General features: G+C 35.3%; 1 protein-coding gene across 2 annotated transcripts in view; it reads left to right on the top strand.

Annotated features, from left to right (window-relative positions):
• Positions 1–16,864, top strand: part of CEP128 (centrosomal protein 128) — a 435,146-nt gene that overhangs the window by 376,622 nt on the left and 41,660 nt on the right. For both annotated transcript variants that reach the window (XM_036844970.1, XM_036844969.1), the window contains one exon: positions 4,025–4,048. In XM_036844970.1, coding sequence (XP_036700865.1) covers positions 4,025–4,048 — 24 coding nt within the window. The remainder of the gene's footprint in view (positions 1–4,024; positions 4,049–16,864) is intronic.

Raw genomic sequence — 16,864 nt, 5'->3', positions numbered from 1 at the left:
GGTCTAATAAAATAATTCTTACATCTTATTTCAAGTGTTTTTATTTGGAGTAAAAGCACTTGGAGGCCCATGGGTGGGTTTCAGAGAGTCTGCAATTCCCCTAAAAGTATATACAAAATTCTGTGTGTTGTGTATAGTGTACATTTTCCTGGGGAAAAGATTCTCAAAGTCCATGGCTACAAAAATAAGAACCACTGATTTATTAAAACCACCTGAAATTGCATGATTATACTGAGAGTGTCTTCATTACTTCATTACTTCTGTCTTCCCCCTCTACTCCTCTCACCTACTCTCCCCCCTTTCAATATCCTAGTAATTCTTTTCTTTTTGGGATCTAACCTTAGGAGTGTGTATGTGGTGGGAGAGGAGGGAGAATACTGAACCTGCAGGCCGAGCTTGAAGATAAAATCTGTTGAAATGAAAATTGAAGATTAAACAGCAACAACAAAACACTACAGTTGCAGTTATAGCAAGAGTGGGAGAGGATAGGGAGAATATATTTTGGTATAATTATATATTCATTCCAGGACGTATACTGGCATGTGTTTTCATAGACTGTATCAGTGCCACAATATTGGCTTAAGTTTTTGGCTATTTTAATGATAAGAACATGAGCAGAAGTATGCAAATATTTTGTTTGAGAATAGGGATTTGCAGTAGCCTAATTCTTTTATATACAGAATTATAATAACTAATCTTGTCTGCCAAAAAAGAAGTCAACTTCAACCATTTAAATTTCACAATACATTTCTTAAATTGATACAGCCACTATGGAGAACAGTATGGAGGTTCCTTAAAAAACTAAAAATAGAACTACCATACGACCCAGCAATCCCACTACTGGGCATATACCCTGAGAAAACCGTTAATTCAAAAAGAGTCACGTACCACAATGTTCATTGCCTCACTATTTACAATAGCCAGGACGTGGAAGCAACGTAAGTGTCCATCGACAGATGCATGGATAAAGATGTGGCACATATATACAATGGAATATTACTCAGCCATAAAAAGAAATGAAATTGAGTTATTTGTAGTGAGGTGGATGGACCTAGAGTCTGTCATACAGAGTGAAGTAACTCAGAAAGAGGAAAACAAATACCGTATGCTAACACATATATATGGAATCTAAAAAAAAAAAAAAAAGGTTCTGAAGAACCTAGGGGCAGGACAGGAATAAAGACGCAGACATAGAGAACGGACTTGAGGACACGGGGAGGGGGCTGTGTAAGCTGGGACGAAGTAAGAGAGTGGCATTGACATATATACTCTACCAAATGTAAAATAGATAGCTAGTGGGAAGCAGCCGCATAGCACAGGGAGATCAGCTCGGTGCTTTGTGTCCACCTAGAGGGTTGGGATAGGGAGGGTGGGAGGGAGACGCAAGAGGGAGGGGATATGGGGATATGTGTATATGAATAGCTGATTCACTTTGTTATACAGCAGAAACTAACACACCATTGTAAAGCAATTATACTCCAATAAAGATGTTAAAAAAAAAAAAGCAAGTTAATAAGTTCATAAAGATTAGGAGTAGTTTCTTTTTATTTATGGCCTACAATTAAGGCCAAAAAAACTGCAATTTAGACAGAGCTCACTAATTGGCAACAATGACTGGTATCCTATTAGCTGTTGTTGATTGGCAAATTGAATTATTTAAATTCAGGCTAATGAACTGAATTTCTTGTTTCCCTAATTTTCTCATTTTCTTAACATATATATTTTTTCATTGAAAGCTATCTCAGCACCATTTTGGAATGGAGTAGATTATAGACAGACATAAGTAAATTGTATTGAAATAGATTATTGATCTTTATATTTTAATGAAATTGAGATTTTTTGACCATTTGCGTTTTAGCCTTATAGGCTAGGCATATGTTTCAGTCAGCTGGGACTGCTATAACAAATTATTGTAGCCTGGGTGGCTTAAACAGCAAACATTTATTTCTCACGGAGAAATTTATTTCTCACGGTTCTGGAGGCTGGCAAGTCCAAGGTCGAGGTGCTGGCAGATTCGGTTCTTGGTAAGGGACCTCTTCCTGGCTTGTAGATGGCCATCTTCTCCTTATTCCCTTACCTGGCAGAGAGCAGAAAGAGAAGCAAGCACTCTTGTGTCTCTTCTTCTAAGGGCACTAATCCCATGAGGGCTCGATCCTCATGACCCGGTTACCTCCCAAAGGCCACATCTCCAAATGCCATCACATTAGGGACTGGGGTTTCAATGCATGAATTCTGAGGACACAAACATGTAGTCCATGACAGTGCGTATTTTAAAATCCTGTAACAAATATTTAAGTAAAATGAAGACACTAATACATAAATTATATCAGTTTATCTTTACCAAACAGTGAGCTATGAATTAAAATGGAATTTAATTCAGTTGTACTCTTTTGGCATCATAGGAAGTCACGGATTTCAAACCAGCTGTATGTGTGCTTTTAAAATATGTGCTAATTCTCAATAATATGAGCCCCATAGGTACATGGTGTGGGGAAAACTTAAGGCCCAAACAGTGGCTGTAAATATTTTCAGCCTTCCAAGATGGTTCATATAAATGCGATGCCGCCCAAAGACTGTCTAACGAGGTTCTGTTCAGTCTGCAAGTGATGATAACGCTTTGCTGAATGACTTTGTCCCAGATGCACTGCGAATAAGGTGACTGGGAAGGACAGATCGAAGCCCCCTTGAGGCATTATATGCATTTATTACGAGCTACTCAAATGTGACAGTACACAAGTCACCAATAAAGTAGCAGTTATTTTATGAAAATTATGGGGGCGAGGGTGAGGTTCTCTCAAGTATGCCAACAAAATGTAATTAAACAGATTATATTGCTAAAAACAGTCTGCTTTGGGCTGATTTTGCATAATATATTCATTTAACTTGTGCCCACATAGCCAAATATTTAAAGAGGCAGAAATGTTCAACCCAGTTTCGCAGTCTGAGCGTTGAAGGCTGGGTTGCAGAAGTTCTCAAAGGCAAGGCCTCTGTGTGTTAGGTGAAGCTGGGAGAATGCAGGGGAGAGCCAAGTTTATGCTCCTAAGTGTCATGGGTCTCTGTCAGTCTCTGTACGGTCACAGAGATCTGAGCTGAATGGCCCTCTGCACCATTTTCCTTCCTTTCCCTCTTAGCACAAACAATTTAATTTTTAAAAATCCAGATTTTATATATCTCCTCCAACTACTTAAAATGAAAGAATAGAAAGAAAAATGGCCTTGACCCTCGTAAAAAGGATGGCTTTGCACTTGAATTTTCAGTCTCCTCTCTCTCAAAGTCAGCTTTTTTTTTTTTTTTGGTAAAAACTTTTAGTATGTAGCTGTTAGCTCTGGGCAGAGTTGAGAACACAGCTGTTGGATTGAGAATGAAACCATTCTTAATCATTTAGCTTTTAAAGCGATATTATCAATGACTCATTTTAAAACCAGTATTTCTATGAAACCTTCTAAGATACTGTAGGTAACGAAGACCTATCTGGGTTCAGGATTGGCTGCATGTGACATATCTTTCTCTTTTACTTTTCCTGCCTTGTTTCAATTAACAATGTACTTATTAATTTTAATTGGTGAAGTCATTCTTATGTCTGAACTTTACTTCCTGTGAGAGTATACTTTGTGCTGTATACATAATTGAAAGCTGGTATATGTGCTAAATTCCTTTTTTAAATCACTACTGTTGTCTAGTGGTTCATATATTCAGATCTAATAGTTATATTTCACTAAATAGATAAATAATTTTACCAATGCAAAAGTGATAAAATCTATTCCACTTAGTAACTATGCCTGAATTTATGGTATTTACTATTAAATTAAACCTTGTCATCCTAACACTAGTTGAGATGAGAAAAGTGATTCTTTTATGACTATTTTTCTATTGGAGAGATTATCCTGAGTAGGAGTTTTCATTTTTTACATTTTTAAAATGTTATTGTTAATAGAGGATAAATAGAAAATCTAAAAATTAAGTAAACTTGAAATGATTTTTTATAGTTTTGTTTTAATAATTATGTATTATGCTTTATTTGCAGGATCGTGTACATGCGTTAGAAACGGTAAGTTGGGGCATTTTCTTTCTCCTTCTATCAGGATTACTGCTGTGTCCTGATGTGGATTTCAGAGCACTCCCCAAAGGAAGCAGTTCTGGAAAGCATTTCTAAAACTACATCTAAGATTCAAAGGGGAAAGTAAGCTAAACTATACCAGAAAGGTATGTAGATACAAACTTTTAAAATGAAAAAAAAAAAAAAAAAAAAAAAATTAAGAAAAAAAGTGTGTGTATTTAAGTGGTCACTGCTCTCTCAAGACAGGTGATGCCCTTATGCACTAATTTATGGAAAACATAATTAGCTTAAATGTAATTATGCTTATTTGTTTCTGTATTTCCCAATCACTAAAAGGACTAGTTGATAAGAAACTAAAATCAGGATGCTATTTATACTTTGAAGGGCAGACAGTCAACATTTTTTTTTACAATATCCAAATAATGATAAAAGCTGGTTAGCCTTTTTTTCAATAATCTTACTTGCAGGAATCTGGTATTAGGAAATCATTTTTTTTTAAGTGCAAATATATAAAGATTACATGCTTGCAATATTTACTGGAAAATGATATACATTTTTAAATAGAAAGAAAGGGGAGACGACTTATTATTCGGCAATAAAGTAATGGTTAGATAAAGTGTGAAGTTTCCACCCAGCATGACACAATGATTTTGGAAAAGGTTTCTTGTATAGTTAAATGGAAACAAATTCAAGATATAAAATTACATGACTTTAATGATAACATATGATGATAGGTGTATAAAAAAAAGAATAGAAGCAAGCAAATCTTATAATAGTGACTTGTTAGACAAGAATTAGGGCTGTGATATCATTCCTTTCTTTGTTTCTCAAGTTTTAAAAAACATGGTTAATTACTTTCTAAATAAACATTTTTATAATGAAAACCACGTGAATTGAAAGAATGGTAAAATAAATGATGGTACCACCTTACAATGAAATATTATTCAGCCATTAAAAGTCATATTTTCAGGGGGCTTCCCTGGTGGCGCAGTGGTTGAGAATCTGCCTGCTAATGCAGGGGACACGGGTTTGAGCCCTGGTCTGGGAAGATCCCACATGCCGCGGAGCAACTAGGCCCGTGAGCCACAACTACTGAGCCTGCGCGTCTGGAGCCTGTGCTCTGCAACAAGAGAGGCCGCGATAGTGAGAGGCCTGCGCACCGCAATGAAGAGTGGCCCCCGCTTGCCGCAACTAGAGAAACCCCTAGCACAGAAACGAAGACCCAACATAGCAATCAATCAATCAAAAAAAAAAAAGTCATATTTTCAAAAAGAAAATATTGACATGCTGTTATATACAGGGGGAGGTATTTAAAGCTATATGGAGAGTATGATACAAATATTGAATATGCATATTTTGTGTTTAAAACTTTTGAAAACACACAAAATATTGAGTGACTTGGGTCTAGTGGTGATTTTTTTTTTAATGTTTTTAATGAGCAGGTGAAAAATAAGAAACTTTTAAACAATAAGGCTAGTTAAGAATAAAATATTTATATTTTGAGTGTGAGGAAAGGAAAGATGCTAATACAGAGTATTTTGGTCCTGTGTAAGCAAGTGATTTTGATTGACAGTGTGCAGACCCTAGCTGGGAAATAATCTATTCCTTAGATTTAACCAGGCCATTGGGAAAGTACACTGACTTTCTCAGTTTCAGTATGATGACATCGTAAGTGAATAAAATGTTTAGTGTTCCTCCACATATATTTTACTTATCCTTAGAAAGTGTCTTGCCAACAGTATTTGACTTGTAAATTAAATGCTCTTTTTAAAAGTATGAACCAAAACAGAAATGTTGAGTTTGAGGACCTGGGTTCAGTATACAAAATGCCACTTCAACATTTAGTAAATCGCTTGTTTCTTGATTCCTTCATCTGTAAAAATGAATATAATTAAACATATTTTATCACACTGTTGTGAGAATTAAGAGAGAAAATATATGTGAAAATATTTAGGACCAAACAAATGTTAGGTTATCATTATCATTATCATTACGTGATTGCTTATTATTTCTTATTTAATCATTTTGATTATACTAGTATGTCATGCGAAGCTGAAAATTATCAATAACAACAAGAAGCCTATAACTTTTATTAGTATTTGTTGGTCTTTTTTATTTACATAATCTCTTTACTAACATAGTACTATGGTATAAAATCTTAAATGCCTTATTCTAAGGGTTCCTCTAAGAATAAAGGTAAAAAATAAAAAATCATCATGAGAAAAATAAAACTGGTTAAATGAACTAGGTTTTTTACAGTGGCAGTTTTCTCAAGATGGTTTTAATTTGAAATAATTATCATAAGTAAAACTTCAGTAATAATGAATGAAAAATGAAAATGCTCAGTAATAATGTTAATGCTCAAATGTTATGAAATCCTTTGACTTCATATGGCATTATAAAGAGTGGATTTAATATACTTGGTAGACTATTCAGCTGGTAAAGTATTTTATAGTTCATAAAATCAAATATCCTGGAAGCAGTCTCAAGACCATTTATTAGTCTCTCACAACTTAGCACTTAAACCATAGAAAAATGTTGGTGGTCTCTCATTTGGTTTAGGTGGTATTAGGGTATGTAAGGCTTTGAATGTAGGGTATGTGTCCTGGTGATACAGATCTGCAAAATTGGAAATTTCATTATTCCATTAGGGGTATTTACAATAGATTAATTTTAAAGGTTTAGTAGTTATAATACCTGAAAATAAGAAGGTCTTTTTTGTCATAATGAGCAACTTGATTTGGCTTGTCACCAATTATCTATATGCTTAGGTCACAGTTGTGTCTGTTTCCCTTCTCTTTCTCAATACTTCCCTCTCCTTCTTCACTAGCAGGTAAGCTTCTTGGAATAGAAATTACATTTTATTTACAAATGCATCCCCAGGGCCTGCAAAAAATTTCTAACATATAGTTGAAAATCAATAAACATTTGTAGAATCAAAGAATGAATGTCAAACTGAATGTATATAATCCTCACATAGACTATTCTTAAGAATATAGGTATACACAGTACTGATAGTTGAGGGAAAAAAGTACCTAGAAGCATCAATTTATTCTTTTTTCCCTAGCCTTTCTGCTCAGTATTACACTTTATTCGGTGTTTCACAGAAGCTCCCATGATCTTCATTAAAGTTTAGTGTGAATTCTCCTAGGAAGGAACCACCTTCAGCCAAAACATAGTAGGTTGATTCCCCAAATAAAGCTAAGTGATTACCTCAAAAAAATCTTGGTTGAGAGCCCCAGTTCATGGGCCATGGATGGGACTCAGAGTGGATATTTATTGGGCACTAAGGTACTAGGTAGACAGTGAAGAGGAGAAAAGGAAAAGGAATTGTGATCAGTTCTCTCAAGGAGCTTGCACTTTAATTGAGGAGAGAAGTTGCTTACATATAAATGAATTAATGATGTAAGATAAATATGCACTGTCTACAACATGTGAATGAAACAGTACATTTTTTAGAAGGCATTACAAAGAAACAATAATTGTAAAATAAATTAACATCATTGCAGTCTAGGTTCATCATGGAAAAGCATGGCTTTTGTAGTTTGAGGACATGATGGAGGAGATTAGTTTCCTCTCTGAAATGGGAAGAATCAGTAGTGTCAGGTAGAAAGAGCCAGAGAAGACATTCTATATTGGGGATGTAATAAAAGTTTAAAGGCAATAATGAAAAAAGAGTTAGTAAAAGGATATTTAAAAAAAAAATTTTAAGGCAAAATCATGAAATCATGACTCTCATACAAATATAAAATGAACTCATGACAAATGAGTTTAACACATTAATTAATCAGAGAACGAGCAAGATGTTACAACTCACTTAAAGGAACATTCAAAGAGCAATAGAGTACTGAAGTGAATTTAAAATAGAGGCAAAACTGGCTTCTTCCATAGTGGAGGAAGGAAATCAATTGAACCTCCCCAGACAAAACTTATTTCATGTCTATGTACAAGAATCATTTGCATAGCAATCAGTCATCTATAACTCACAGAGTTATAAATAGCTCAAAGACAATGACTGATACAGAGATCCTGTAGAATCAAAAAACCCAGAAGGGTCCGCTAGGCAAAAACTAGTTTTTCACTGAAGATACCCAGTAAGTTTTTGTTCCATTTCAAAGGCTTTCACATCTTTTTTTTTTTTTTTTTCCTTATAGGCTCATTATCTGTAAAACTTTGAGAGAGTAATAGACACTTCGGAGTTTTGAAATACAAACTGAGGAGTTTAGATTTGATCTTTTATATCAGGGATACAAGTGGGTTTCTTCCTGAGTGCCAGTTCCTACTGGTCAGTACTGGCTATTGAAACATTCTGTTGGGAAGGATTCTGGGCTGCTCTTTTGGAGAGCACTGCTGTGATTGCTTTGCATTCTCTGGTGTGTCCATTGCGAGGTTGGGAGGTGAAAGGCGGTAGCACGGCTCTTTAGCCAGTAAGTAGTCATTAATGGTTTTCAATCAGGGGTTGTGGCGTGGTGAATGTGGTGTGCAGGAGTACAGCTGGAGTGGTGGTGTGCAGCGTGGAGTGGAGTGGTGAGAGCCTGCAAGTAGGAAGAGGGAAAGCGCAGGTGGAGGTAATACGACTTTAGGACTGTGCTTGGAAAATTAGGAATTGGGACAGTTTGGTGCCAGAAAGGCAGGGTTAGAGTGATTACCCTTGTTTATAGAAAGGCACCAGTGAACTTAGTAAGTGGGAGGTCAAGGGAGAAGAGGAGATATAGGCAGTACAGTAAGAAGTCAGGGTCATTTTAGGAAATGAAAGGGAAGGGAAGGCTGTTCAGCTTGGAGATACACAAATTCTGTTTGTCATATCGCACCTCAGATCTGTCTTTATTTTCATTTCCATAAATGCCATGATAATTTAGATTCTCAATACCTTTGTATTAGTTAGAGTTAGCATGACCTCAGTTAAGAGAAATCCAAAAAGAATTATGGGTTAAGTCAGATAGAAATTAGTTTCGCTCTTCTTTAACAATCCAAATATATCGTGTCCATGGCAGGTATGGTGTCAGAAACCCAGGCTTCTTTTGTTGTTTTGCTCTACCATCTTCAATATCCTGCTTCCGCCTCCTGATCTAAGATGCCTCTTCCACTCCAGCCCTTAGATTAATATTGTAACTAGACAAAAGAAAGAAAGAGCATGTATGTAACTTGCCTTTAGTGAAAACTAGAATTTGCACATATCATTTCTGTTCATTTCCATAGACCAGAATTTAGTGACATGATTATAACAGCTTTAAGATTCAAAAAGAACCAAATAAACCATAGACTTTTGGAAATTTCAAAGTAAACTTCTAAGCAACTCACAGGTCAAAAAATAAAAGAAAGGATATGCCCAACTCATTAGGAATTGGCATAACCTTTGAGACAAAATCAGACGGAATGTATAAATAAGGGAAATTAAGGAACTTCTCACACATTAACATGGATACAAAAATATTTTACACAAAATATTAGCAAAATAAATCCTGGAAGGTATAAAAAGGATAATTACTCATGAACACTGACAAATTACCAATTCATCAATTGAGTTTATTCCAGGAATTGAGTTGGTTTAAAATTAAAAAAATCAGTCAGTGTAATTCACCATAGTGACAGATTGAGGAGAAATAAATTTAATAAGGTCATCCCAATAGATGAATAAGATTTATTCCTATGATATCATTATCATCCTCATAAACCTTTTAGAAAACTAAGAATAGAAGAGAACTTCCTTAATCTGATAAAGGTCATGTGAAAAAAAATCTCTGGCAAACCTCACCTTAGCATTTTGAAAGTCCCTCTTTAAGACCAGGAATAAGCAAAGGATGCCCCATTCTACAGTTTCTGTTAGACACTGTGTTGGTGGTATTAACCAGAGCAGTAAAACTATCATTATTTGCAAGTAATATTATTGTTTGTATAAAAAGCTCTAGGAATTCATAGTTAAATTATGAAAAATAGTTTAACAAGTTTGATAGAAACCAGTATATGAAAGTCCCTTTTCCTTCTAACTCCAGCAACAATCGCTGAGAAAATGTAATTAAAGTTACTATATCAATACAAAAGTAACAGAGAATACAAAGTATACAGGAAAATGTCTGACAAAAAAATTCAAGCCTTTATAGAGAAGACACTCTGGAATAGTCAAGATACTTCTGAAGAAGAGGAAGTGGGGAGAGTTTTCCTAACATACATACAACCTTATTAAAGCTATTGAAATTAAGATAGTGTAGTCTTGACACAGGAATATATAAATAGGTTCATGTAATCAAATAGAGAATCCAGAAACAAATGTGTACATAGAAACTTGATGCCTGACATACCTGGCATCACATATCAGAGGAGTAAGGATGGACTTTTTAATAGATGGTATGAAAAAAATGAAATTGAACCCCTATCTCAGATGCAAAAGTGGGTGAAAGCCTAAATGTGAATGATGAAACCGTAAGACTTTAAAACAAAGTATAGTTTAGTATCATCATGACCTTGGGACTTTGGAGGATTTCTAGGGGTGGGGGTAGGGGCACTGAAAACATAGGTCATAAAGGAAATGACTGATTTAACCACATCAAAATTAAGAACTTCCATAAATCAAAAGACAACATAAAAAGAATGAAAAGAAAAGCCACACTTGGAACACATTTGTAGCAGAAGATATAACTGACTAGCAGTTTGTATCCAAATCAGTTTGTATCCAAATCTTATTGCCAACAAAGCAATTAGAAAAGGATAAACAACCCAGATTAAAAAAAAAAGAAAAGAAAAGAAAAGAAAAATGATAAAAGGCATAAGCAAGCATTTCAGTTGAAGAAGAAACATGTAAGAATATATTCAATGAAGAGTGGCCCCCGCTTGCCACAACTAGAGAAAGCCCTCGCACAGAAACGAAGACCCAACACAGCCATAAATAAATAAATAAATAAATAAATAATTTTTTAAAAAAAGGAATATATTCAGCTTCATTCATAATTAGGGAAATGATGACTAAAACCACAAAAATTGTCATTTTCTTTATGTATATGTTTTATGTACTCATTTGTATCTATGACACATTTTACCAAAAAGCAAAGGAAATTGAAACATGTTATCAGCACTTTTTTTTTTAATTTTACAACAAAATGATTAATGCTGTCCCTGACAGTCAGGTTCAAAGAAAACTGGTGCGGTACAGCACAGTCTCCCAGTAGTGTACCTCCAGGAGTGCACAAAAATCTTCCAAGGGGCAGTCAAGACACAAGTAGGTTTAAGAGAATCCATTTTTATATCCTCAGCTACTACCTGCACATTCTCTTAAAATAGCTCTGCTTGAAGGGGCCCTCTTACTTTTCCTAATCAGCCTCCTCCCACTTTGCAGAAGAAAGGCCTCCTTCTCACCCATCCAGGGACCCATGATGGCAAATTCCGCCAGGCACTTCAGGGTGCCAAACAAGGGGCAGTTTATGATTTGGGTGCCTTCATGTCCTCCTTTAATCAGGTCACTAAGGTAAGGCTTCTTGTCCTTCTTAGTCATCCATATATTTTTGATAAGAACAAAGGGTTGTATTAGATATATGGGGTGTTGAGAATGGGTTGTTCTGAAATCGACATGTATTGTTGATTGATGTTGAGGAGGAGTAAAGACAGTTTTATTTAATGACCTCACCTCTTCCACCACCTACTATAATCAGAGAATGTATAGCTCCAGAAAACAAAGCTAAGATGTGTTGGAAAGAAATCATTGAAAGCCGCAGTGTCTTATTTCATCCAGGTGACAAACCCTGGTCCGGCTCCATGCCTTATCTATTTATCTGTCTTAGAATTATGATTCAAAAGTGAGACAGTTGTCACGAGGACACATTAACACATTACATAGAATTGAAAAATGAAGTCAGACTTTTTTTCTGCCAGAAAGTACTGCTGATTTGGCTGATTGGTTTGACAATGAGGACTGGCTTTGCCAGTCTGCAGCTCTAAGTTTTGGATGCAGATATATTTAATGCTGAGATAAAATAAATATATTAAAATTTTATACTGATAGAATGGTATTGAAATTGATAAGATTTTTATTTTTTGCATGTGTTAAGTTCAATGAAATATCTCTAAGTGAAAAAAGAACAGTTGTAGTCATTTAAGTCTTGGTGAGTAAAGCCTTTTGGGTTTACCATCCAGAAATGGAAAGTGAATGACTTTAATAACTACATTACAATCCTTTGGCAAGTCAAGTGGTTTCTAATTCTTTGCTTTCAACAAAATTGAAAGAGGACCTAATCGAGCTGGTAGATCATTAAAATTAATTTTTGATGACAGATCACTATGTAATCTTTGCTATAAAACTAGGAAGGCATTCAAGAAATTGAGTGACACTGTTAAAACAAAACTAATTTCATTCTCATGTACTTTTTTATGTGAACAAGACTTCTCAGTGAGTAAATCTATAGAAACAAAAAATAGAAATAGAAATGGAACCCTGTCTTATTGAAACAAAATTAGCATTTACCCATGGATACATGAGCTAATTGAGTACAGGAGAAGAGGAAGCTATATCCATCCCAGTAAGAGATATACATTTGGAAGCCTCGAGGTTTTTTGATATTTCACATTTAATTTTTTCTCAAAATTTTAATATACCTAATATTAATTATATGATAATTCAATTCCATAATAATGTTTAACACTTAGAGCATTATGGTCACAGAGAGTTTTAAAAATCAGTTCTTCTCTCTGTATATATATACATTTTTGTTACAGAGAAGGATGAAGTATGATAGGATAACCAATAAATAGGCCTGCAAGCATAAATATATTTTATATTAGGATAAAAGTCGGTGAGGGAAAACAGATTTGAAATAAATTCAAAGGGAAAAGGAATCATATAAAATCTGTCTTTTAAAGAGGATGGTATTTAGTTATTTTGTAAGTGGATAAATGGTGGTAACAAATTAATGAGATTTAAAGTTCACTAGATAAGTTTATATGAGTAATATAAAAGTTTTATTTGAAAATGACAATATTTACTACATTCAAGAATTTTCATCCTTTGCAACCACCTAAACTTATGATGAAAACATTCCGACAACTTAAAAATGTGTGTATGAGAGGGGGGAGAGTAAGGGAGATACACAGTTTAAAAATTTAGGGAGGATGTAATCAAAATTTTGAAAAGTATTGACTGAGAGCAAATGTGTAACTGTGTAGTTGCAATTTGTCAGTGTTTAATCAACTTCTCAAACCAGAGTTACTTAAAACAATCTAAGCTTCCTGTATTTTTAGGATATACTTACAGAGAAAACATAATTTACAGGATAAATCCTAACCTGCAGCTATATGGAGAAAAACATGCACAAATTTGCCTATCTGAAAAAAATTACAAGACACAGGAAAACTGTTAGAAATATGATTTCTATTTTAAAAACAGTGCTAGAGGCTTAAGCACATCTCTAAAGGATTCATTCAGCTAATATTAGTGGTACCAGACTTGAAGTATGCACACCAGTTGATCTTCAAGATCTTGGTATCCATAAGTACAAGAGTATGCCAGTACGTCTCTGGAAATTACTAAGAGATGCTGCGTATTCTGATTTCACCTGTCTACTGTTAGACACTGATTGTTGGGGATTTACTTTCAATTTCCTTCCCTTCCCACTATGGATCTAACACTAATTGTGCTTCACCCTACTACGTGTGCAAGCCAGTCTACAGGCACATAAGTTGTTGAAGAAGGACCATTATTCTTTGTTAGGACACCAGAATCTGTTCTGGGGCACTTAGGAGTATATGGACCCAATAGTGTTAATGTATTTAACTAAAGTGTCCCGGTTTAGCTGAGGAAATAACTGACTTGAGTATGTAAATGTGGCCAAATAACAGTTAATTATCTGCAGTGCCTCTTCTAAGTATTTGTAAGAATCTTGAAGCTGGGTAAAACTTGCCTTTATCTCTTTATAAAGCCAGAACTTGCTGTTTCAAAACCAAAGATCAAGCCAGGTTCATTTTTGGTCTTGCCAAGGCTATAAGCCTCTCATTGAAGTTGCCTGAAAGGTTCAGTCAAATTGGCTTTACACCAAATAAAACGCAGTGTGCTCTGTACGGTTTTGACCCAGAATCAGGTGAATCTCAGCAGTTTTGGCTGAGCTGCATTGTAAAATTTTGGATTTGTTCGAACTTGACACTTCCTGGGAACCCATTCAAACTGAAACCGGAAAAAGGTTTTGCACAAACCCTGTCCTAGCCCGTTCTGCCAAGTTTCCCACTGCTCTAATGTTAGTCTACCTTCTGTATATTCGCATCGAGGGCAAACGGAAATATCCTCATGAATCTCTCATGAGGGATCTTGGTTGAAACAATCTAGACATTCTCCTTTCGCCACCTTGTCCCAAAATACAGAGTCTGTATTCTGTGTTAGTCAGTATTAAAATGTGTATATTTTCCAATAATGGGGTCATCTTCAAAGGGTTAAATTGCAAAAACATGACTGTGCTTATGTTAAAATGCAGAAAATGGTGCTGAAACCAGTGGGCTGTTTATACAGAGTTGCAACCTTGTGGCAAAAGGTGATGACCAATTTAAAAATGTAAGACTTCCTTCAGCCTGCAAAGATCGTTTCTCACCGCGCTGTCAGATTTTTCATAAATGCGGCGACATAGGGAAAGTATCATTGAGAAATTACATAATGAATGCAGCTTCACCAGCAGATGAATTTAGTGTTATTGAATTCCTTAGTGTTTGGAGGTCAGTCTGACAGCTTCATAGTTGATGCTGATAAGTAGTCAGACTGCCTAACTGCCTTGCTTGATAATGTGTTTTATAGTCCTGTTCCAAACACTATCAATAACAGTGCATTCTATGGGTAAAAAGCCTTGTTTTGTATTGTGAAGATAATATGAGTGTATATTACAAAACACTTTCTGAAGTTATCTTTCTGAAAAATATACATATAAGAAATGCTTTCTGTTCTCTTTAAGAGAGCATATCTGGGTGAAATCTCAGAGTAATAATGTATTACATCTTTTTAAGATCCTAATCTAACTATAAAATGAAATATTGGTATTACACCCTTAATATATAGTTGGTGGGAGTAGTGTCTGTTACACACATTTTGAAGTAGCCTTTACATAAAAAGCTAATTTGGGATTTTTTCATTTTGTGCACCTAATTTTAACCAATTGCATACAGGTTTCAGCTGAAAATTATTATATGCCTAGTTTTAAATGATGGAAAGTGATATAGTACAACAGTATCTGATTTAGAGTCAGAAATGGTGGGTTCTGGTCATATCCTCCCCGATAACCAGGCACATGACTCTGGGCACGTTGTTTAACCTCTCTACATTTCAGTTTTTAAAATTTTTTTTTTAATGATTGTGCTGGACTGGGTCATATTTTAAAAGTCTTTTACTTAGTAGACTCTAGGAGGAATTTAAAAAAATTTATCTTCATTAAAAATTTTCACCCCATGAATAGTTGCTTTCAAACAATTTACCCTGATTTAATCATGTAATTGTATACAACAGATACTTGTTGAATCCCTGCCATATCTCGACAGTGTCCTCAGGCATATAGCAGATTGGGTCCCTGCTGCCGTGGATCTCACATTTTAGGTAATGTTACAAATGGAAGGACTCTTAGAGACCCTTGTCAAAACCCCTCACCCTATAAATAAGAAGTCTGGAGGACAGAGGAGTTTATGAATAGCCAAATATGGCAAATTGAGGGCTAGAATTCAATTGTCCTGATTAGTGACTCCGTGTTCTTTCCATTCCACATACTCCACTTGTGAATGTTGAGAGTAATGAAGACATGAGTAAGGAATGCTTTATAAGTAAGTACCTAGCGAATGATACTAAGTGAAGAGGAAGAAACCTAACAACGAGATCCCATATTTACCTTGAGCAGGTCAAGAAGTAGAGTCATAAACAGGACACTGAATTCTTGAATCATATTTAGAATTGTCAAAATATGCCCTCGACCTATTGGTACATGGTGTTTAATAAAGCAACTTTGATCTAGTTTTCTTCCTTGTGAATGTTGAAGAAGAGCGTTGGCGTGCCCCTTGGTTGCATTACTAGTTGTGTCTTGAGCTTGCTCAGTGATATTAAATGCCTCAGTCGATCTTTTTTTAACTTTATACTCTAATTCCACTTACACAACTGTTTATAAAGTTTGTTTAGGGCTTTTAACAAACTTTGATTTCAGATGAAAGGCTGGGGAGAGTATACTGTCACTGTTATCACTATTAATATAAATATCCAAAGTGGTCTTGTGTTAATTATTTAACATTAGTGAGCGATTTTATCCTATCATGGCCCCCAAATACATTATACTTGAACATCAAACAGTGAAAGGCCATCAAAATAGCCCTTCCCTCATTATTGTCTTTAGGCTCTGTTCTTAATTGTTTCGCATAGTTCGTGCTCCATAAATGATTTTCTGGAGCTTCTTCAATGTTTTTCTCTACTAGCATCTCACTCTCTACCTATATCCATAACAAAGGCCAGTAGAACACATCCTGACTTGTTTGTTTCATTGTCATCAGACATTAACCAGATAGTCTAAAGCTTATTAAATATAGACTCACTGACTCAAAACACCTAGATTCCGTGAAGTACTCCCCTTATATCTTGTCAGAGAACTTACTGTTTTCAGCTTTTATCCCTATCATTTCTAACTCAGAACTTGTTTTGCTTTGTAATACCCCAGAACTCCACATTAGACATTAGTTTTTCCTTGAAGAAGAGTGTATTTGTTCCCAGACATGAAGGAGTTGACTGAGAGGGTAAGGCAGAAGCCAGGTGATCTCCACATTTCTTAGAGAATGATTAGGATTTGGTGCCCTGAGAGTTCAAAGACCTGGTTG

The sequence above is a fragment of the Balaenoptera musculus genome, chromosome 2 (assembly GCF_009873245.2).
Source record: "Balaenoptera musculus isolate JJ_BM4_2016_0621 chromosome 2, mBalMus1.pri.v3, whole genome shotgun sequence".
NCBI lineage: Eukaryota > Metazoa > Chordata > Mammalia > Artiodactyla > Balaenopteridae > Balaenoptera > Balaenoptera musculus.
This window is presented reverse-complemented; position numbering and strand designations above follow the sequence as displayed.